Source organism: Colletotrichum destructivum, chromosome 2 (genome assembly GCF_034447905.1).
Source record: "Colletotrichum destructivum chromosome 2, complete sequence".
In the NCBI taxonomy this organism is placed as follows: Eukaryota; Fungi; Ascomycota; class Sordariomycetes; order Glomerellales; family Glomerellaceae; genus Colletotrichum; species Colletotrichum destructivum.
In genome coordinates, this window is record NC_085897.1 from 5,917,657 (window position 1) to 5,938,534 (window position 20,878).

The window sequence follows — 20,878 nt, forward strand, 5'->3', positions numbered from 1 at the left end:
ACTTGGGTTTCATACTTGGTCTACCAGAAGTGTCTATCCACAAATCAAGACTTGCTCATCCAGAGGCTTTCAAGACAAAGACAAAAGCAGCGCCCACAGCGGATTGATATGGACTTTGGATAGGATTTGGCATTTTCTTCTTCTTTTGGTAGCAGTGAAACATAGTCTTTGACTGCATCACCGAATCCCTGCATCTATCTAGTCGTCCGATTCCTAAGCGGCTGCTTCGGTGCTGCTTCACTCTCTATCAGGACGTCACCGCCATCGATGTAGCACTGCTGATTGTTTTTTGGGGGATGGGCCTCTGCCCTCCATGTCGACGATTGTCAAGGCTTTGCCAGTTTACTAGACAGCTAAGAACTCCATCCGCTGGCAGCTGTTGATAAGATGTGTTGTCACTCATGTGTGGGGATCATGCTTGTTGTAACGGTACGTTGACGTGGCCATCAAATAGCCAAATATGAAGAAGATGATAACGACTCACTGACGATAACTAAATTACTTCCTTGCAGCTCATGGTAAAATTTTAACTGGTGTCTGGAGAATTGTGTGTGGAGGCCTCGGCACCAAGACAATGATCGTTCTTACTCGGAAGAGCAAGTGACGATGAATTATACATGTAATTTGCCAGGAAGCAAGACAGAATCTCATCATGCCCTTTAATTCAGCTTCAGTAGATGGGCGTTTGACTACATTTAGGAGCGGCGTATGAGTTCGACGCGTCCCGAGGACGGGTCCCTTGCCAGCTTGAAACAATGTCCACTTTACATTCAACAAATTGTCAACCACCCGTTTTCGACGTACCATCGATACTTCAGCTTAAGAATCATGTCGGAGACGCAACATAGTAATTTAGTTCGATTGATGTACCTTCCGCTACAGACTCGTCTTTGTCATTAACCAGCATTATTCATCGTCGCTGATATTTCCCCCCTTACGGTTCTACGACCGAATCTCGTCCAGGAGACAACGCGGATATCCCTCTCCCGGATAACTTCTTCTCTCGCACAGTACCCTCCCAGCTGTTGCCGCCTGGAAGGATGGTTGTTCGATCTCTTGAACCCCTCGCCAGTTCACGACCAGTTGACAAAGGCTGGCAAAGATGAGTGGCAGATTCATGGTTGTAGACGTGGTAAGTCAAAGATCCGCCATCGAGGCAACCAAGGCCTCCTCGCGGCAAAAGTATCCATGTCACCTTGTCTCTGACGCAGTCACCAAGGAACTCGTTGTTGACTTGCACTTTGTAAACTCATGGAAAAGGGGCAAACTTGGAATGTCCTTTCCCGGCAGTGCATCTACATGGCTGCCGCCACGTTCCCCCATCACGTCGCTTTTCGGCGCGACGTGATCATGACAATACCCATCACTGCAGTACTTCCACGGTACAACAACGCGAAATATACTCGTCAGCCTCGTGCTTCAGAGGAGTTGCCCGTTGAGGACGCCTTGGAGGGGGGCGGAAGGGGGGCAAAGTCCACATTCAACGACACCCAGCTGAGACTGTGCAACCTCCCTGGCGATTCTCGCGTGTCCAGCTGACCAAAACACAACGTTCGTCGTGACAAATCACAGAAGTGCCTCTCATGCTCCTTAACCTTCCGAATGTTTTCTGCATGACTGTAGTGGCAGCCTAGGGGCTATCTGTTCAAAAAGTCAGGGATAATCGCCCCAGCAGTCTTCTCAGCCTGTGTTGGGAGCATGTTTTGCATTCATGTATGTCAAAACAAGTTGCAGATAGATACAGCCCGTTTGGCTATATCCCATCATACGATTGTCCGCCTGCGATACGAAGCGCCAGCGGCTCCCCAGCCCCGAGGAGACGCGTCAAGAGTCCCCGCTCTGGAGACTAGAGCTCTGAGACATCCATCCACACCGCTTGGCCGCAGGTTGCGAGTCACATGGCAAGTAACAGCCCCCCCGGCATGTCAGCAAACGGGCGTCGTGCCAGTGACCGGATCATGGCCGCTGCCCAGCCCATCTAGTTTCCCCAAGGCTTTGGTATTGTGGCTTGAACTGCTAGTTGGCAGCTACCGCTGTGATTGGGCGACATCGACCCATTTCACGCATCAAACAGGCTTCAAGGTGGCTAACGTCGAGACTAAGAGACTAATATCAAAGGAAAGGCCGTCCGACACACTGCAGCGCACCGGAACTTAACGTACAATAGCAAACCACGTTGCCGAACTGTTAGTCGAAAGCCAATAAGTTCAAGATGATGGGGATATGACGGGAACTAGGCTCTTTCGTATGAGCGTCATCAGCCGCTGTCGCCGGTTCTCCCCCATGTCAAACGGAAGGTCAGGCGCGCCAGAAGTCGTCGCGGAGGTAACGATATGCCCCAAGTTGCGCCGGGTTCTTTGCATTACGATCAGCCGATAATTGTTGTCCACAACAAGCGGCTAGGCAACCGGCAAAGATCTCGGAAGCCAGAAACTTGGAAGTGTGCTTCTTGGCCCCGGAGTGATATGGCTGGACGGGAATGCCCCTCGGCCGCCACGGGAAGAGTGGATATGTCTGAAATTTGGGTTCAAGGCTTGCGTATACAACGCTCTCGCAGACTACGCCTCTCGAGGGAGTGGGCAGCATCCGAGACTACCGGGCAGCGCCACACGAGAAAAGAAGGGCAGGATGCGTGCCAGAGGCGGACTGAATCGTGCCGTAAAGGATGGGTGGGTGGGGATCATGGGGTTCAGGGTGATGTACCAAAGATATCTAGAGGAAGACGATCTTCGTAGAAGTGGGTGTGTGGATGGCGACTACTGATGAGACGGCGCCATGCTTAGCTTGTTTCCTTGTTCGGGGCGCACCACATCCACGCCAGGCCCCAGGGCCCAGTGCCCCAGTGCCACAGCATCGACTTGTCCGAAAACCGGCTCGGGATTTCTCTTAAGCATAAGACAGTGGCAGGGCCGTTTCATTCGCTCATCTTAAGCAACCGGGGCTCGGAATGGCAGTTGGGGGATGACAAGGGATCGTGGTGATCCCACTCGAGGGTCGATGTTTGGAAATGGGGTCCGGGAAAAGAAGAAAGGCGTGTAGCGACTCAAGAAGAAACACCGTCAGCTCACTCACCTCACTCCTCTTGACGAACTTTCTAGCTCCGACCCAAGATGGTGAATCTGCTAGGTCTGACATGGCGCCGCTGTAGGGCTTCGACCGAAGAAATCGAGTGGCTGAACTGTGGCTACCCGCCGAGTGTCAAGAGTATGGGGTGTTAGCTTGGACGCGGCCGAAGGCATGTAGCTCGCTGGAGGAGAGAGGGAGGTTGGGCCAGCCAAGGGGCAAGTCACGCGGGACTTGTGGTCTAGCACTAAATGACTATACGAGAAGTCTTGGATGATATCGGCCTCGTTGACAGAAGATCGAGGGTGGGGCGTCGGGGAACGAGCATATGAGTGATGGTGTGAAGGATCGGGAATGGTGCTTGGAGACAGGCCTCGATTTGCCGACGATCCTTCTCAGGCGGCCGCTGTGGTGGCCGCCGCCGCCGCTTGGTACCGAACGATTGAGGAGTGGTTGGAGAACATGTAAGCGCTGCGGTTCCAACCTGGCTTCTCTGGTTGGTAAAGTCCCGTTGACTGGCAGCATCTCCCGACGGAAAGGAAGCGAATCATGGGACAAGTCAAATGATGAAACCTGAGAAAGTGCTTTGATTGCAACATCGGGATGGATCACCGGGAGGCGGCTGCGGACTGCTGCGAGTGACACTGGTCGCTTACATGTCCATCTTAAAATCCACGAGATCAAAAGAGTCTGTTGGTCACCAGGAGGAAGGGTGGGTAACAGAACAAGCAGGCCGATTCGAAGCCACTCGATGTGAAAACGCCACAGTTGAGGAGAAGCGTCAACAAACATTTGACTTGGTTGATTGGGAGAACAAGAGCTGTCTGTGTGGACGGGTGTAGTCATGAGACATGCCTGGTATTCTCAACATGGAGTGAATGGAACAGGTGGTCAACATGAAGACTAGATTTTGGTTTGCTGAATGAGGGAGGTGATGGAGGGTGGGGGTATGGTCGTGAAGAACACTTTTGGAGGGGGCATTGAGAGCAAACAGATGGGAGGCTGAGGGAGGATCGGCATATAGGAGGTGGAGGGGGGATCTGAACGCCCTTGGCATATTGCTCCAAAAAAGGTGTATGCAAAGTCTGGAACAGGTTTGGACAGGACAGAGACCGAAGTACACGTGCTAGTCCAGAGTCCAGACTAGGAGGAGGGATTACGAGGATGGTGTGAGGCTTCCCCTTGACTGGGGAGCGATGATGGAGCAACAACGAGCTTCTCTGGTAGTTGATGAAGCATAAGCTTGCTTCGGTTCGGTGAAACGGGTCCGAAGCGGTGAGTAAAGAAGGTAACAGGTCCTTTGGAGCGAGATGGCGCGTGTTCGGAGATGCCTCCGAGACTGTTGTCCAGTGTTTGTTCCATGATTCATTATGTGCGGCACGACGACCGATTGGGAATGTTACCGGTTTGGTCCAAGATGATAAGAGTCGTCCGTCTATGTCTCGTTGGTCGGTTGAGACTCCGGGGCACGGATGGGTGTCAGTAACGGAATAAAGGAAAAGGGCCATGTATTTTAGATGCAGACGCGAGATGCGCCAGGCTTCCGCGTCGGACTCCACTCATCGGTCGTATCGGAATGGCATGCTGTCGCTCAGGCCAAAAAAAGAGGCTAGTTCTCGGTAGAAGGTGCGGACTTTGCGGGGATGTTTATTTCTCTTGAATGCTGAGCTTGGTTGGGGTACAGATGGGCGACGAACAAGAGGGTCAGCCAACCTGGTCGGCACAGGGATCATCTGCATGGACGAAGACAGGCAGCGGGCCGCAGGAGGCGGAAGCACACCCAAAGGCATCCTCAAACTACCAATCTACCTAGAGACTACTAGTATACATAGATGTGGTGATGGCGGCAGTGATGGGAGATGACCGGCTGGCGGTGGTGGTTTGACAGGACCAACGTTGGCGCAACAGCCCCTCCCTGCAGCATCGGACCTTTCCCGGGCATCTTTGTGCGATGTGACCGTGTGTAAATGGGGCAGAGCCTTGGAAAGAAAGAGAGAGAAAGAGAGAGAGAGAGCACAACATGTACAATTTCGTCTTGGCCCGCCACTAACGGAAGATTTGGGGATGTACAGGCGAGGTGAGCTCATGAGAGTGGGTGAGTGGGAGAGTGGGAGAGGGAGAGAGGAAAAGGGAGAAAAGAACATGACCAGCTGGTCATTCCCATCCCACCACGGTCTCCGGCAGGAAGGAAGTCACCTATCATCGTCATTTGAAAGGGTACATTCCCAGGATTCTTCACCGAAAAAAAAAGAAGACAAAAAGAAAGAAAAATGGCGAGTGTCGTCGGGTAGATGCTGCTGTATGACATATGATTCCCAAAAGGGCTGGTGGGACGGCTATCTGCTGGCCGGAGGCTGCAACAGGGTCTCAAAGGAGAAGCAGATGCAGGTTTGACTATCACAGCGAAACCGTATAATTATTGTGTGGGGGGCAAAGAGAGGACCCTGGGTTCCCCAAAGGATAGGAGAGGCGAACATGGCAGATGCACTGCCTGCCGGCCGCGTGAAGGGCGATAGATAAGCCACTCTTAACTGGAGGTAGTGTTATTGTCTCGGCAACTGAGCTTCTGTGGGGTACGGGACGGCGTAGGAAGATGGGCTTCACAGGGACACTGAAGCATGATAGATAGACAGCATGACGCAGAAACAGATATAGATACCATGGATGGCATGGATGCCGAGGCTGCCAGTAGTAACTGGCCGCTCGATAGCACGTTCTCAAAGGTCGAACGGAGACATGCGTCGGGGGGGTGTTGGGGACGCCATTGGCCGAGTGCCGGGCTGGGCAGAAGAGGCGCATGGGATCTCTTCGTGAGACGGATCGGTCGACAGCAGGCGTGGGGGAGACCTGGAGACGGAGAAGCTCGTCCATGGTCGCTCGCTCGCTGGTCGAACCTTTCCTTTCTTCGATGCCCACTTGCTGCTGTCATGCTCGGAATGTGTCCTCTCTGTCTCTTGTCTTGGTCGTCTGTTTCTCTTGTCGCTACGTGTGTCTACTGCTAGCTGTCGCCTCCATTGCATACAAGCTTGGATACATGTGTGCATGCGCGCTGCGGCATGCGGGTGTGGTGCTGTGTCTTGTCTCGTCTTGTCTTGCGTGGGGTGGGAATCATCGCGTTGCGTTGCATTTCATGTCACACAGTTGCAACGCTGGAGCGGCGACCACTCGCGCGGCCTGGCACCTTGGCCCCTCGACCAAAGGAAGGGGAATGGGGGGGGTGGTAGTCCAGTGCATAACCGTCTCGGCTGCTTTTCGACGTAGACTGACGAGTCAGGATCGTCGAGTGATGAGCCGTTTGATATACCCCTAGACACTGTAACTCACTGTAGCTCACGAGGAACTTCGGGATAAGACTTGGATGTCTGGTTGAAGGGGTAGCATGGCGGCGAACTCAAGAGAGAACCCGTGATGCTGCTGGATAGAGCACATAGCTTCTAGATAGGCGAGGCATCGCTGGTCGGATCGGCGTCTCGACATGCATGCACCAGATCAACGCCACAATGCAAGGTCGAGAGATGTGGGAAAAGCAAGTTGACGAGAGACATGTCATGCAAATCAAGGGTCATCGGCAGGGGACCGTGATCGGTGCTGGCCATGTTATTGATGGACTCTGACATCGTCCGTTTCCGCCCTCCGACGCTCCTGGTGATGTCTCTGAGTCTCTGAGACGGGGATGCATGCGTCTTAACAGACTTGGAACTTTGAGTCGAAGACATTTTCGTAGACAATGGTGACAAGCAGCAGGTTTGCTCCCCTCAGACCATTGATCCGATGTTGCACAGGGCGCTAGGCGCCTGAAAAGAGGTTCCAATCCCCCGGTTGCTGCCGTGACACAGAGACAATGACCAGTTGTTGGTCTCAGCACTAATAGCAAACGGCGGCCGAGCAGCGGTAGCCTGGGCCGCTCAAGCTCCCTACTTATGTAGATGTCTGTGAGACGTCCCTAACCGCAGAACCCATAGAAGGATTCATTCACTGGTTCTGAACATTATCAGACAGCCCTCTCTCTCATGGGGTAGTGTAAGTGAGGACGACGGGCCATGGTTTCTCCATCCTACGTTCGCCTCTCCCCCCCAGTTGGACACACTTCCTCTCTGGCCCGCCCATTCCCGACATCCGGCAGTGAAGGGGAGGCGCAGGACAGGACGAGGACGTACAGTGGCATTTCTAAATTTTAACCACACTGCTTGGGCGCGGCTGACGGCATTTCGCCATCTCCCCCCGTTCCCTGATTCTCACACCGTCGCCGGGCCCTCCCGACAGACAGCCGCTGGTGAGCCTGGCTGGGTGTGTCCGGTCAGGGGAGCAAGTTCTCTTGGTGTATGTACGGGTGCATCATGGGGCCGCCGCGTGATGGAGGCACGCCACCCACCTGTAGCTTCTGGTGGTGGTGGTAGTGGTGATGATGAATGATGAGGGGGTGGGGAAGGAGAGACATCTTCACTGGTTTTTGTTGTCTTTTCTGAGCGTCGAAGAGAAGCCAAAAAGTTTGCTCGTACGAGAAAAGTGTCTTGGCTGGGGCGGGCGGGGTGATGCTCGACTAACACGACATCCAGGCATCGCCTTGGCATGGGTAGTAAAGTGAGGGCGAGGGTAGAGGCGAGGATAGAGGCGAGAGCAAGTATGGGTTCAGAGGAGGAGGAGAAGGAGGGGTGCGGTGGGGTGGATGGCGGCATGGGCTGGAGGAGAAGGGCGGGTTCACACGCAGACACAGGCGCCTAGTTACATGTAGTGTGGGATTTGATACGGAGGAGAAGGGGGAGAGGGGGGTTGCATACTCGGCCTGGAATGGAGAGTTGGAATACACGACGATGAATGACGAGAGGTATTGTATAGGTACTGGTGTGAAGTGAGGCATGAGGCATAAGGCGAGACTTGGCCAAAGGAGAGAGAGAGAGAGAGACAGGCTTGCCTCCCCGGGCGTAGATGTTGTGAGTGGCCGCCCCCCCCCCCATGCTATTGTTTCGTGAACGCGAACGCGAACGCGTTCTGGGTGTAAGCCAGACTCGATATGCAAGTACTACAGAGAGAGGGAGAGGGAGAGAACAGCAATGGCAATAGTAGTAGTGGTAATAGTATATGATGGGTGGTATTTCCGGCATCCTTTCTGTCCTGCGCCATCTTCATCTCCATCCCTACTCTATCTCTGAGCAGCCAATCGTCAAATAGGTGGCATGCTTTCTGCCTAATCCAGCGGCTTAGAAGTGGTCCGTCAGCTCCAGCCGGCGCCTCACCAATACCCATCCGGGACCAGCCTCATCAACCTCGGTCGCCCTTCTCTCACTCCGCCACTCATCTTATCGTGTTCTGCGCCTGGCGGAGGAGATGAACCTTGAGCACCGGCAGTAGTGCATTACGTCGACACCGTATCTGTACGTTTTATTACAGCGGCGACTCGGGATAACCACCTCACTCGCCCCTCTCTCCTGTCCCCCGCATCAACGCCCGCCGAGGCAGCCAAGCAAATCCATCTTCTCCCTCCCCCGGGTTTGCTACAGAAGCAGAGGACCCCAAGGCAATCTCAAGACAGTTCGCCATCAACAGTTTCAAAACGCAGCAGACAGACATCCTCTTGAGGTACGTACATGATTGGCATATCAGCACTGGCAACAAAACACCCCGGCACTTGGGACGTTGTCTGGCTGGCTGTGTGTTGTCTTGTTCTTGTCGTTTGTTTAGTTGGCCGGTCTAATCTCCAACCTCGCAGACCCAGGCACGACGCCGGCAGCGTCTCTGATTCGTGGGTTGAGTCATCTGGTGGCATCTCGGTATCAGCTCCCGCCATCATCGGCCTCCGTTGCGACCTCGACCTTGACCTCGACCTCGAGACCTTGACCTGAATCAACCTTGACTCTCCTCCTTTTCTCTCCGCCCGGCCCAACAACCTTTCTTCTTCTTGGGGCTATTTCCACTTCACTCGCGACGTTGGCGCTCAGATACATTCAAAAACCACCACCACATCTTCCTACCTATATCTATACATCTATCTATCCGTCCCAGCCATCCGGCCAGCCGCCTCTCCGAACAGTTTCCGTACCACCACATCACCTCACACCACGCCAGGTTAGGGATCGAGACCATTGCGGCGCCATTTCATCAACACATATTAAAGACGGCCCCCCTCCTCGCCCTACGCTACCGAGAGACGGCGCTGCCCCCCCCGCCCGCTCCTTGTCCCACTTGGATCGCCCCTCCATATCGCGTGCTCTGTCCATCTCCCCCTCCGCCACCTCTCTCCCCTCGCGAAAGCCAGGTCAGTCCGGTCCGATCAACGCCCCCATCTCAATTACCACTGGAGAAGCACTGACTCGGGACGACGGCATTAGGATCGCAGCTCGGCCACAGCATCCGCTTCTCTCATTAAATTCCTTATTGACCCGGCCGCCGTGTGTCTTGACAGAAGCTCGCATCGACATCAGGGCAACAGCACGATCGTCTTGCTTGCCATTGCCAGTCCCAACCCCCAGTGGATGATGACATTCACACCTGCATCAGCCTCGAAAACCCGCGTCTGACCGAGGCGCACCGCACCGCCTTTGCCGCCAGCACGACATCCCAGTCACACTCACAACTCACATATCCCCCACCCTGTGGCTCTTGGTCTCTCACTGGCTCTCAGTTAGTTGCCCCTCCCTCACTCAAACGACTCTCTCACGCACGCGCCCACCATTACTACCACCACCACCACCACCACCACCACCACACACACGCTCTCACCCTTTCCTGCTCTCACCTTGGCCGCTGTCCCTTAACGTCGCCCGCCGCCTTTGCTCTCTTTCTGCCCACCTCAGGTACCGACGGCGTGGACTGGTCCAGACCCCCTTCGGCGACCCGGCCTCACTTAGCCTGGGTTATCTCTCTTACTCCCTTACTCACCCTGTCCTGTCTGTCTGTCTGTCTGTCTGTCGGTCTGTCTCTGTATTTGTCTTAACAAGACCATCACAACAAGTCTTTCACGTTGTTCTCGCTCCATCGTTGCCAATTACCTGACGAGCTATCATCCGCTTCCTTGACAGCTCACTGCACTGGCTTCACAATAGCGCCGGGTGAGCGACGCACTGCGCAGTGCTGGGGCGAGGTAGCTGCAGCACACTACACACACTAGGTACACACACACGCGCGGGCGCGCACACACAGCGCAAGACCACAGCGCCCATCGCCCGCTATCCCCCGCTATCCCCCGCGGCCACCGCCTAAACTACCTGATCCACCCCCACCCTCTCACTCTCTCTTTCTCTCTCTCTCTCTACCTCCGTCTCCCGCTTCTTCCACTTCCGCTCCTCTTTTTTCCCTCTTCCTCCTCCTCCTCCTCCTCCCCTCGCCTCGAACCCGTCTCTTCCGGCCCGCTCTCCCCCCCCCTATCCGGCTCAAAATGCCTTCAACCAACGGCCCCGAATATCGCCATATGCGCAGTGGCAGCGTCAACATTCAGAATCAGAACCAGAATGGCCACCCCAGCCCCATCATGAGTCCGATGCCCTCCACCGCATCCACTGCATCCGCCTCCGCCTCCGCCTCGGCCGCCAGATTCGACGGTCCGCGGAGTCCACCCAGTACGTCACCCTGTTGTTGGCTTCTGTCGCTTCGTCTTCGTCTTTGTTCGGTCTCCTCTCCCCCTTGTCTGCCGCCCCTTGCGCTGTTGGCGATGCCCTCTGCTCCGATGGCACACTGCTTGGCCTCGTCGGCATCATCGCCGTCGGCCACATGTAGCGTCGGCTGCGACACGTCGCACAGCGCCTGTCGTCCCCGTTCTTGAGCGACCTCGGGCTCGGCTTTACTTCCCTCTGCCTCTGCTTTTCCACTCGTCATTTCTGCTCCTGCTCGGCTCTGTGACGCTTTCAGTTCATGGCTGATCCGTCTCCTCGCACAACAGACACATCACACGTTCCCTGTAAATTCTTCCGACAAGGCGCCTGTCAAGCTGGCAATGCTTGTCCCTTTAGCCACGATCTCGGTGCCGCAGCCGAGAACATTTGCAAGTACTTTGCCAAGGTACGTTGCTCCCATCTTCCTATCCGGGAACATCGTAATGTTCCCCTTAGACCCCCCTCTCTTTGCCCTATTCAACCCCTCATCTCGGTTGCTCTACCCCTCGGCTACACGGGCCATGCCGCCTTTGTATCCATGCCCGACTCTCGGCAACACTCCCGATGCCTTTGAACCCCGACTTCGATCTCGAGCGCTAATAATTGGTCTTTCTTTCCTCGCAGGGCAATTGCAAATTCGGTCCGAAATGCGCAAACATCCACGTTCTACCCGACGGTCGACGCATCAACTACGGCAAGAACGGCGTCACCATCGGCACCTCTCCGATAGCCCTGGGTGGACGAATCAACCCGACTTCCGCTGCCAACTACCACCCAACCAGCGCCCTGACATCCGGCCTCTACCGAGAAGGCGTCCCTCCCTACACCTCGGCATACCCGTACGGTGATGAGAGACAGCACCAATTGAGCGGCCAGCCAGGTCTCGACAATGGCCTGCCCACCATCGATACGACCTATTCCCACCCCGGCTCCAACTACGGCTCACCCCGTGACGACGACGCATCCAGGTTCGGCCTCGGCCTGTCTCCCGTCAACGCTAACGGCCTTTCCGTACTTGATGCGCCGCTACCCGCCTCTTTCGATTCCCAGGGCATGTCCAACGCCGCCCGCTTCCCTGCCGCTCCGTGGCCCTCGTCCGTGCCCTCCAAGTTCGGCATTGAATCTCCTACGCCCTCCTTGAGCAACGCCAAGGATTCGCGAACCTCGGAGACTCTGAAAATGCTCCACACATCTGCCTTTGGTGGCAGCGAGTACCTCGCAGCAGCCAACGTGACCGCTTCCAGCAGCCCTCCCAGCCAGCCCGAGGAGTACTTCGGCAAGCGCACCATGCACTCGAGCCGATACGCGAAGCCCAAGATGATGAGCTCGAGCATGCCCAAGACGACCGCCGTCGACCATGACTGGGAGGCCGACTTCGGATTTTTGGAAGAGGATTGCGTGCCGCACAACTTGCAGGACCTCCTGACGCCAACCGAGAAAGCCCGCCGTGGATCCTTGCGCACTGTCGATGGCGAGCCGGGCAGCGAGAACGCGACCAAGTTCGGCAGTCCTATCGGCGGCGCGAGCCCGAGCAGATGGGGCCCGCTGTTCCAGCGCCAGAAGGAGGAGGAACTCGGCACCCACAAGCATGGGCCTTCGGCCTTTGGTCATGTCGGAAGTCCTCTCCGGAACTCGGTGCTCTCCAACGAAATGGGCCACGGCAGCGCCATGGCTCGACCCATCGGATCCCGTGCTGGCAGCGATCCCATGTCGGCCCTGACCCAGCAACTCCAGCGAACGCGCCTGGGCGACGACGGGAGCAGCAGCCCACACCTGCACCCTCTGACAGCCGCCGGCCGCGCTCCGAGCAATGGTGGCGCTGGGCCCATCGGCAAGGACCGGGACCGCGTGATGGAGCGTCACGTATCGAGCGGGTCTATCAGCTCGTCGGTCACCGGACGATACACGACCCCGATCGACGAGGAGGACCCCGCCTTTGTGTTCAACATGGAGGACGAGGAAGATCAGTCCGCTGCACGTACCCGTAAGCGCGGGTCGGCCGGCTTTGGCATCGGGGGCGGATGGAGCTACGCGAACGCGCTTTCCAACAAGGGCGCTGCATCTGGATCCGGCCTGGCCAAGGAGCAAAGGGAGCCATCTGTCAGCGTCGAGACCGTAGGCGGGCGCTGAGGGGGTTGGGCTTCAAGGCAAAAATGCTCGTGGGAAACAACCCACCGGCGACTGAAAAGCATAGCGACGGTGTAACGTCACGATTCCGGTGACGTCCATTTACAACGACTCTCCACTTTTACACCCTGACGATACTCGACGACACATTTCAGCCACGACTCTCACAACATGCATGGGCGAACGCCAACGGAGAACTAAAAACAAAAAATTAATTCAGCCGGTCTTACAAAATCAAACGGACATAACAAGGGATGGGGTCTACAAGGTGGTGGCTGCTTATACAATATGGTAGGGAGTTTTTATTGGAGTTTCATCGATTTGCTTTGGGATCTTGGTCTTTATCCCCGCGGATATGAATTGTTGGAGGCTTAATTTTATGTCGGCTTGGTTGGCAGAGGATGATCCCACGCCACTGTATGGACAATACTACCGCTGCTCTCATTCGCTACCAAAATGCGGAGGATCGAATTGTTTCCCCTTACTTTTCTCTTCTTTCTGGTGGAAGCATGGCGTCTAGGGACTTTAGGCCATGGCTTCAGGATCATATAGGAGGGGAGGACGGATTTTGGGCTTGTTTACGACACATCTTGGATGGAGAAGTATGCAACAAATGAGCAGGGGGAGATATCTGGCTTGGGTTGGCATAATAGTCACGAGTTGGTTTGTCTCGTGACTCGGCACCGCATTTAGAGACGGATGGAAGAGGAAAAGCAGATACCACCGGCCAAGTATCATTCTTTATATACAAAAGCAATCATTGAGGCAACCGATTGTTGATCGCTCCAATATCTGCGACTTGTAAACGAGGACGGGCCTGTGGCGATGATAACGATCAGCAGCGTGATTTGGATGTTGCCGAGCTCCGGCTGAGCGCTTGGTCGCAATAGCTCAAGGTTCCGGAGTTTCCCGACATCCCAAAGATCCTGGGGTCGTACAAAAATACCTGCAAGTCGACTGGCCAACTCCTCACAGAGGTGCTTCAGAAAGGTGCATGTCACAGGGAACCCCAGCGTGGGCGACAAAAATCTATACACTAATACAATGGCAGATGGCAACATATACCGGAGACGTCCAACTCCGGGTCATGTCGCAATGCCGGTTATGCGCGGCGGGGGGGCCGCACTGTGAGCTGCCATACGAGAACCGTCAACCCACAACGATAAGCCGTCTTTTGCCTCTCCTGTTCTCTCAATGGAACCCCCCCTTCAAAGCCCCCCATGGAAAGAGATTCTCTCGAGAGTATAGAGATGCGGCATCTTCGGATGGGTCCCGTCCCATTTCTCTCAACGTTGCGAGTGGCGTATTCGATGTCGGAGGGGCCAGGCTATTGTACAGACCGCCGAAGGGGGGAGACGGGTTCAGCGGAGGGAGGTGGGTTATGTGGTGGTTTAGTGGGCATCGGGCTGGCTAACGATGTACTCGACCGCCTTGTCGACTATTGGAAGTGTGAGGTCAGTACAAAATCTCAAGGTTAGTCAGTAGCCGGAGGAGGGGAAGCATACTCGAGTGGATGGTGTCGGCATCCTTGTCGGGGATCTCAATGCTGAACTCCTCCTCAATAGCCATGACAACCTCGACGGTGTCCAAGCTGTCAAGGCCAAGGTCGTTGGCGAAGTGGGCGTTGGGCTTGATCTAAAGGTTGCACATCTGTGTCAGCTCTCTGCAATCTTCTTTTTGTTCATCCAAGTGCTTTTTTTATCCGCGACACCATTCGAGTGGCCATCATAGGTGGGGGACGGAAGGCGGGACGGCAGGCGGGAGCGACATACGTTGGCCGGGTCGTTGACCTTGTCGAAACCCTGGAGGAGGGCCATGATGCGACCCTCGACCTCCTGCTGGTTCAGGCCGGTGGCGGAAGAGTACATGCGGACGGAGATGGCCTTGGGGGCGGCGGCGCGGAAGGCAGAACGGGGCGCGACGAGGGATCTCCGGGCGAGAGGAGCGGACTGCTGGACGGCGGGACGGATGGCGCGCGTAGCGGCGGCCGCGGAACGGAGGACTGCTGTACGGAACATTGTGGTGGATGTTGGTATGTGTAGAATTAGAGAAGCCCTTGTTTTGTCTTTTTCGGGAGCTCGAGGGTCGGATTGAGATCGAGATGGACGAGATAGGGGGGTTCGTTGGGGTTGGGCGAGAGCTTGTCGGGGGAGTGTGGAGGAGGGTGCGGCCGCTGGTCGAGGGCGATGATGATAAATTTCTCGTCACCTCCCCCGACCGAGTCGTCCCTGGCTTAGCTCAGCTCCTGGAAGATGCACGTGCACGATCATGTGACTCCACGGCTTCTCTCTCACCTTAGCATTTAGCCAGACCAATTGACGAGACGGGACTAAAACAGCTTGTAAATAAGAGATAGGATCTAGTCTGATACTCGGTATCTTTTTCAGCATCAATTGGTCATCATTGGGTGATTGTTGCCGTCATCATTGAGTTGCAGGCGAACATCTCCAAGTCGCGGGAGCCACCACGTGACCGGATCGCAGCCAATCAATCGCCGCCCTTTGTAATCCCGCACCAAAGCTCGCTCGCCTCTTCAGATCCCCGACTCTGTCCATAACGTCAAGCTCTCTCAAGAGTCAACGTGCCCCGGGTCACACATCTCCTCTCGCCTCCCTCGCCTTAGCAGCCGCAGCCGCCGCCGCCGCCGCCGTCGTCGCCCCTCCGTCGACTCACCTCGATCCGAACCCCGGAAATCCCCTCCCTTCCCTCTTCCGAACATTGCCCAGGCAATTGGCACCGTCGCATCCCATCCGATCGAGAAAACAAAACAATGCCTTCCGCGGCGCAGCTCCCCGTCACCATGCTGGCCCTGGCGTCAACAAGGCCGATCGCCAGAAGTTCCATGCAGCAGCACGTCGGCAGACTGATGGCCGCCAACGCCGTTCGCACCTACGCCTCGCCTGCCGGACCTCCGCCCCCCAACTTCCGCATCAAGAGACACCAGACTTGGGACGAGGACCAGGAGTCGACGCTGAACAAGCTGGGCCGCTACTTCCTCATGTCCGAGATGGCGAGGGGAATGTACGTCCTGATGGAGCAGTTCTTCCGTCCGCCCTACACCATCTTTTACCCCTTTGAGAAGGTGAGGAAAACAATTTTTTTTTGGTCATTGGGACTCGGGGTTCGCGGGTACATCAAGGGAGTTGCCGTTTTTTAGAGGCGGTGGGAAGAGCGTTTCCATACCAGGGAGGATGAACATGAGCCGGAGCATTGCCGAAAATTCGAGGATGGGACTATTCGCAACCGACGACCAGGGGCCGAAGCGAGACGCCAAACCAACGCAACCAAACGTTGGACGGAGGAGGACATGACAGCAACATGCAGGACGTAGCGCGCAGGACGAAAACAAAACAGAAGAGCAAGACGGCTAACTCGAATTCAATCCAGGGCCCCATCTCCCCCCGGTTCCGCGGCGAGCACGCCCTACGGCGCTACCCGTCCGGAGAGGAGCGCTGCATCGCCTGCAAGCTCTGCGAGGCCATCTGCCCGGCCCAGGCCATCACCATCGAGGCCGAGGAGCGCGCCGACGGCTCCCGCCGCACCACCCGCTACGACATCGACATGACCAAGTGCATCTACTGCGGCTTCTGCCAGGAGTCGTGCCCCGTTGACGCCATCGTCGAGTCCCCCAACGCCGAGTACGCCACCGAGACCCGCGAGGAACTGCTGTACAACAAGGAGAAGCTCCTGTCCAATGGCGACAAGTGGGAGCCTGAGCTGGCAGCTGTCATCCGCGCCGATGCCCCCTACAGATAAAAGACTGGCAGTGGGTGGACCTAATTGAATTGTCCGACCGGAAGGAGGGACGAGCCGAGAAAGAGGAGACCCAATTGAGGAATGAACGTCATTTTTTGAAAACTCTCTCTTGTTTCTTTTTGCGGTTTAATGCCTGGAGAGAGAGGGGTAGTTGGATCCTTTGGTGGTGGTGAGCACACGGGAAGATGGTCGAAAGGCAAAATGAGCCACTGCCGCCGCCGCCACTGCCGCCGCCGCCGCCGCCGCCACAGCAGTAGTAGCAGCAGCAGCAGCAATGGATGGTTCTGCAATGCTGGTGTATGTGTACAGACAGGTCGGGATCGGATAGACTTGTGTAAATAGCTCGCGAAAAAGCATCCTTTTCTTTGTTCGTTGCCCGATGTCCAATTTCTGCGGGCAGTGGCACCGCACGCCAATGGATGTTATCGAGGTTAAACCACTTGGATAACGTATGACGACAAGACACGCGGACATGATTCTAGATTTCACCTTCAAGCTGGGGAAATGATTATCATTAGAATAGCTGGCTAAGGCTTGTTTGTCCACTCCCACTCCAGCGGATCAACAGCCGTCACAAGTAGCATATCCCACCAACGCCACGCTTTAAATCATGCCCGGAACGTACAGACCAACGCCTCCTAAACCTCACAAATCCGGCGCTCGCTTTGTTCTTTTTTGGTTCTCAAAATAGACACCAGTCCCGTATCTAGTTCGACATACTCATCATCATGATATCTTTTGCTCGCTAAAACGTCTTCTCCCATGCTCCCCACCAAACGCCCATGTTGGCAGCCACGACGAGGTCCAACATCTTGAGGCCCTCTGGATAGATGATCAGCTTGCCGAGCTTGGCTCTCTTGCCGCGATTGCCACCGCCGGCCCTTTCCCTGCCGAGCTTCAGGTCGAACGGGCTCGGCGGCTCGTCCTCGTCGCTGTAGTCGCCGTCGCGGTTGCCGCCGCCGCCGACCTTGAGTAGCCTGCTGAAGTGGCCGCTGAGCTGCTCCCTCTTGCCCTCCTGGCGGAACAGCTCGGAGCTCGGCAGGTTGAAGCGCAGCTCGCTCACGGCGGCCGAGTAGGTCGACGAGGTCGTCGGCGCAAGCGGGTTGCTCAGGCCACCAGCCGTCGGCAGGACGTGTCGGCACTTGACGCTGCGGCCGGCGTTCCCCGTGCGGAACTCGCAGCGGCCGTCCCACGGCGAGACGAAGACGTAGCCCTGGGGACGCAGGCCGTAGCCCGGCTGCGTAATGATGGGGCCCGAGTCGCTGCCGTTGGAGGAGACGGAGCCCGTCGAGTGCGAGCTCAGCTGGCGCGAGTGACGGTTGTTGGACCGCGCCGGGGACGTGCCGAGGGTCGTCGTCGTTGCCGTCAACCCGGCGCCGGCGCCGCCATCGTCGATGCTGCCGGAGCGAGAGCGAGAGCTAAGCTTTTCGCGTATATTGGAGGACCAGGATTTGGCGTAGGACATGACGACCTGCCGCGAGAAGCCGCCTTCGGGGGACTGACGTTGCAGCAGCTGCTGCTGCTGCTGCATGTGCTGGAGGGCGTCTTCCGAGTTGGCAAAGGGCGGCGAGCACATGGAATTCCGGGGCGCGTCGACGCTCTGGCGTAGTGGCATGTGGCGGAACTTTGCGTAGCCCGAGGACTCGAGATGGATGTGGATGGGCGGCTGGGGCGCGTTGGCGCGGCGGCGGTCGTGCGCGGACAGGCCGGCCGAGTCGAAGGAGAAGTACTCGTAGCCGTCGTCGCCGGCGTCCTCGAGCTGGTGCGACGAGACGCGGCCGACGTTCCACTGGTTCCCCGAGCTCGGGTCGCGACGGATCAGCGAGAGGCTGTAGGGCACGGCGGTGGTGTTGTGGAAGCGGTTCGGGGAGGGTGAGCGGGACTGCTGGCGGAGGAAGGAGGCGCCGATGGGCGGACGGGACCAGCGGCGGGAGCGCCGAGGGGACGTGGACTCTTCGGGGATGCGAGATGGCGAGCGAGAGGGCGCATCGCGGTGGGTGTCAGTCGGCGGCGGCCGGGCGTAGGGTGCGTCGTGGTCCGGGGCCGGTGTCGGGATGGCGCGGGGACCTACGGGTTTGCGGACCGGTGCGGGAGGGGAGTAGGAGATCGGGCGCGGGGGTAGTTCAGGGCGGTCTTCGGTAGAGCGGGGTTCCCGGGTGTCAGCGCCGGCTTCGTGGCCAGAGCCGTAGCCGTAACCGCCGTTCCCTACAGCAGCAGGGTGGGAAGAGGATAAAGGGGCGGTACCCGGGGCCGAGCCCGGGACCGAAGACATATGCGAAGATGGCGGCGGCGGCGGCGGCGGCGGCAGGTGAGAGCGCGTCGGGTCGGCGGGCGGCGAGGGTACTTTGGCGGCGGTGGGCAGGGGCTTGCGGCGGATCTGGTTCGTACTGCGGGCGCTGTCCTGACTCGACCTGGGCGTGTCCGGGTTGCGCAGGTGGTGAGGCTGCTGCTGAGAGGCTGCGGCGGCGGCGGCCAGGCTTGGGTTGTACGGGTGGCCGCCGTCGTCGGGGCGTTCCAGGTGGATGTAGTAAAAGGAGTTGGCGACATCTTCGCTCGTGACGTTTTTCAGGTGCGGTTTCGACGTTGTCAAAATGACGTCTGCGAAGCGCGTCAATAACAGGAGAGCCCGGGTGAGGGTGAGAGAAAAGGAGAGAGACGAGACAGAGAAGGATGAAGGACGCAAAGGGGCATGCTTGCTTACCTCGTGTGCCTGGTACACGAGAGATGTAGAGAGTGAGGGGATCTTGACGCTGCTCGGCGGGCTTGTGAGGATATTGCGGCGGGTTGGCCGCAAGATAGTTGAGCGAGGCCAGAGACCTAGCCTCGATCTGGGCGGACATTCTGGAGAGGGGGATTTCTGTATGTTTCCGCCAGGGAGGGCTGGGGGAACCGCGGGATATTGTTTACTTGTGTATATCTGGCCGATGCAGATTGGGGGCGGAATTGCATGCGTGCGTTGCGTGCGTGTGGTGGTGGTGGTGGTGGTGGTGGTGGTGCGTTGCGTGTGGGTGAGTGAGCGAGTGAGATTGCGTTTGTGTATGTGTGGGTGTGTGTGTGTGAGACAGACGGAGAGAGAGTGTGTGTGTATGTGTACTGTGTGCGTGTGTGTATGTGTGTGTGTCGTGTGAGGTGAAAAGGGTGGCTGAGCCAGAGAAGATGTGTGAGATGTTGGAGAGATATGAGTGTGAGACGGGAGGGGGAGGTTGAGGTTCACAGCCCGTCCGTTCCCACAGTAATAAGGCACAGAGGATACCTGCGAGATGCCTCACGGAGACTGGAGCAAGGGACGCAAGGAGCGCCTGGGTTTCCAAGTGCCGTGCGGATCGGGGACGCGGGCGACCAGGGAGCTGGCGCTGTCAAATGTCACAGCTGGAGCTGGTGTGGGTCGGAGAATTGGAGAGTAGGTTTTTTTCTTTTTTTTCTTTCGTGAATGGAGATGTGAGTTGGATGGGGGGTGAGTGGGTGGGTGTGAGAGTTTTAGAGCGTTGAAGTCTACTGAGGGAAAAGTCTCTGTACTTTCATCTGGTGTATCTTTTTGGTTGCTTTGGTGTGTGGTGGTGTTTTGTGTTGGAAAACGGCGGCTTGTGATAGTGATGGTGGTAGTAAGAGGTGACTGAAGTCTTGTCTGCGTACTACGGGTACCTAGATACGGATAGTCCTGGCTATACAGATATTTTCTGGTGGTTGTAGTTTGGGGTAAAGCTTGGTTCCAAAGGACTGAGAAAACAAAAAGCAGAATGAAAATGAAAATAAAAGGGCAGAGATCGACGTGCAGCTGCTGCAGGGTCGGGAGGTTGGGGGCGTTTGGATTAAAGCACAGTGCAGATGCAGGCTGTGTGTGTGTGGCTGGCGATGATACCGTTGTCCAGTGGGTAATCTGTCCGTACTCGTCCTGTAGTACATCACAACCAGCCGCCGGTTTTCACCTGAGAGACCGTGACGGGAGTCTGTCAACACAGCAGAGTTAAGGAAAGCTGAGTAATGAAGTGCTTCGTCGGCTTGTTGTGCTGGTGACGGAGGCGAGGCAATGTACAACAAAGGCGTCGTGGCTCACTAATAATAAATCAAGAGACTCCGGAGTCCGGCCTAGGTTTCGAGGGAGGCTCGGAAAAGAAACAATGAGGAGGGGGGAGAAGAACAAAACAAAATGGCAGCCAAGGAAGAAGGGAGCAAGCCCCCGGATCGGCAGTAGTGGTAGCGGCTGGAAGGGATGGTGCCTGTTTGTTTTTTGTCGGCGTCTCGTCTCTAAGCTTTGCGGGCTGAGTGCGTCAAGTGGGTGAGTGAGAGAGTGTGTGAGAGGAAGAGAGAGAGAGAGTTGACGTGAGACTTGGCCCAAAGGCGAAAAC

General features: G+C 56.6%; 4 protein-coding genes across 4 annotated transcripts; 2 read left to right on the top strand and 2 right to left on the bottom strand.

Moving 5' to 3' along the window:
* Positions 1 to 8,709: 8,709 nt before the first annotated feature.
* CDEST_04005 (Putative Zinc finger, CCCH-type) lies at positions 8,710 to 13,558 on the top strand. The gene is made up of 4 exons (XM_062920164.1): positions 8,710 to 9,316; positions 9,390 to 10,616; positions 10,937 to 11,055; positions 11,274 to 13,558. Exons 2-4 carry the CDS (start codon positions 10,436 to 10,438, stop codon positions 12,777 to 12,779), a joined length of 1,806 nt encoding a protein of 601 aa, XP_062776215.1. The 5' UTR covers positions 8,710 to 9,316; positions 9,390 to 10,435; the 3' UTR covers positions 12,780 to 13,558.
* Positions 13,559 to 13,569: 11 nt separating this feature from the next.
* On the bottom strand, positions 13,570 to 15,033 carry CDEST_04006 (Putative Acyl carrier protein (ACP)). The gene is made up of 3 exons (XM_062920165.1): positions 14,549 to 15,033; positions 14,282 to 14,411; positions 13,570 to 14,214 (listed from the first exon to the last, which is right to left on the bottom strand). The coding sequence occupies exons 1-3, from the start codon at positions 14,792 to 14,794 to the stop codon at positions 14,168 to 14,170; spliced, it is 423 nt and encodes a 140-aa protein (XP_062776216.1). The 5' UTR covers positions 14,795 to 15,033; the 3' UTR covers positions 13,570 to 14,167.
* A 285-nt stretch (positions 15,034 to 15,318) lies between these two features.
* On the top strand, positions 15,319 to 17,275 carry CDEST_04007 (Putative NADH-quinone oxidoreductase, chain I, 4Fe-4S ferredoxin-type, iron-sulfur binding protein). Its single transcript, XM_062920166.1, has 2 exons — positions 15,319 to 15,858; positions 16,164 to 17,275. Exons 1-2 carry the CDS (start codon positions 15,547 to 15,549, stop codon positions 16,530 to 16,532), a joined length of 681 nt encoding a protein of 226 aa, XP_062776217.1. The 5' UTR covers positions 15,319 to 15,546; the 3' UTR covers positions 16,533 to 17,275.
* Position 17,276: 1 nt separating this feature from the next.
* Positions 17,277 to 19,858, bottom strand: CDEST_04008 (uncharacterized protein). Its single transcript, XM_062920167.1, has 2 exons — positions 19,234 to 19,858; positions 17,277 to 19,130 (listed from the first exon to the last, which is right to left on the bottom strand). Exons 1-2 carry the CDS (start codon positions 19,370 to 19,372, stop codon positions 17,278 to 17,280), a joined length of 1,992 nt encoding a protein of 663 aa, XP_062776218.1. The 5' UTR covers positions 19,373 to 19,858; the 3' UTR covers position 17,277.
* Between the last annotated feature and the right edge of the window lie 1,020 nt (positions 19,859 to 20,878).

Bases quoted from the DNA above. Each gene is read 5' to 3' on its own strand.
- CDEST_04007 (XM_062920166.1), top strand. From the start codon at position 15,547: ATGCCTTCCGCGGCGCAGCTCCCCGTCACCATGCTGGCCCTGGCGTCA. The intron at 15,859-16,163 runs GTGAGGAAAACA...AATTCAATCCAG, and splicing joins TCTTTTACCCCTTTGAGAAG to GGCCCCATCTCCCCCCGGTT.
- CDEST_04008 (XM_062920167.1), bottom strand. From the start codon at position 19,372: ATGTCCGCCCAGATCGAGGCTAGGTCTCTGGCCTCGCTCAACTATCTT. The intron at 19,131-19,233 runs GTAAGCAAGCAT...CGCGCTTCGCAG, and splicing joins TCGTGTACCAGGCACACGAG to ACGTCATTTTGACAACGTCG.
- CDEST_04006 (XM_062920165.1), bottom strand. From the start codon at position 14,794: ATGTTCCGTACAGCAGTCCTCCGTTCCGCGGCCGCCGCTACGCGCGCC. The intron at 14,412-14,548 runs GTATGTCGCTCC...TGCAACCTTTAG, and splicing joins AGGTCAACGACCCGGCCAAC to ATCAAGCCCAACGCCCACTT. The intron at 14,215-14,281 runs GTATGCTTCCCC...CACTTCCAATAG, and splicing joins TGCCGACACCATCCACTCGA to TCGACAAGGCGGTCGAGTAC.
- CDEST_04005 (XM_062920164.1), top strand. From the start codon at position 10,436: ATGCCTTCAACCAACGGCCCCGAATATCGCCATATGCGCAGTGGCAGC. The intron at 10,617-10,936 runs GTACGTCACCCT...CTCGCACAACAG, and splicing joins CGGTCCGCGGAGTCCACCCA to ACACATCACACGTTCCCTGT. The intron at 11,056-11,273 runs GTACGTTGCTCC...CTTTCCTCGCAG, and splicing joins TTTGCAAGTACTTTGCCAAG to GGCAATTGCAAATTCGGTCC.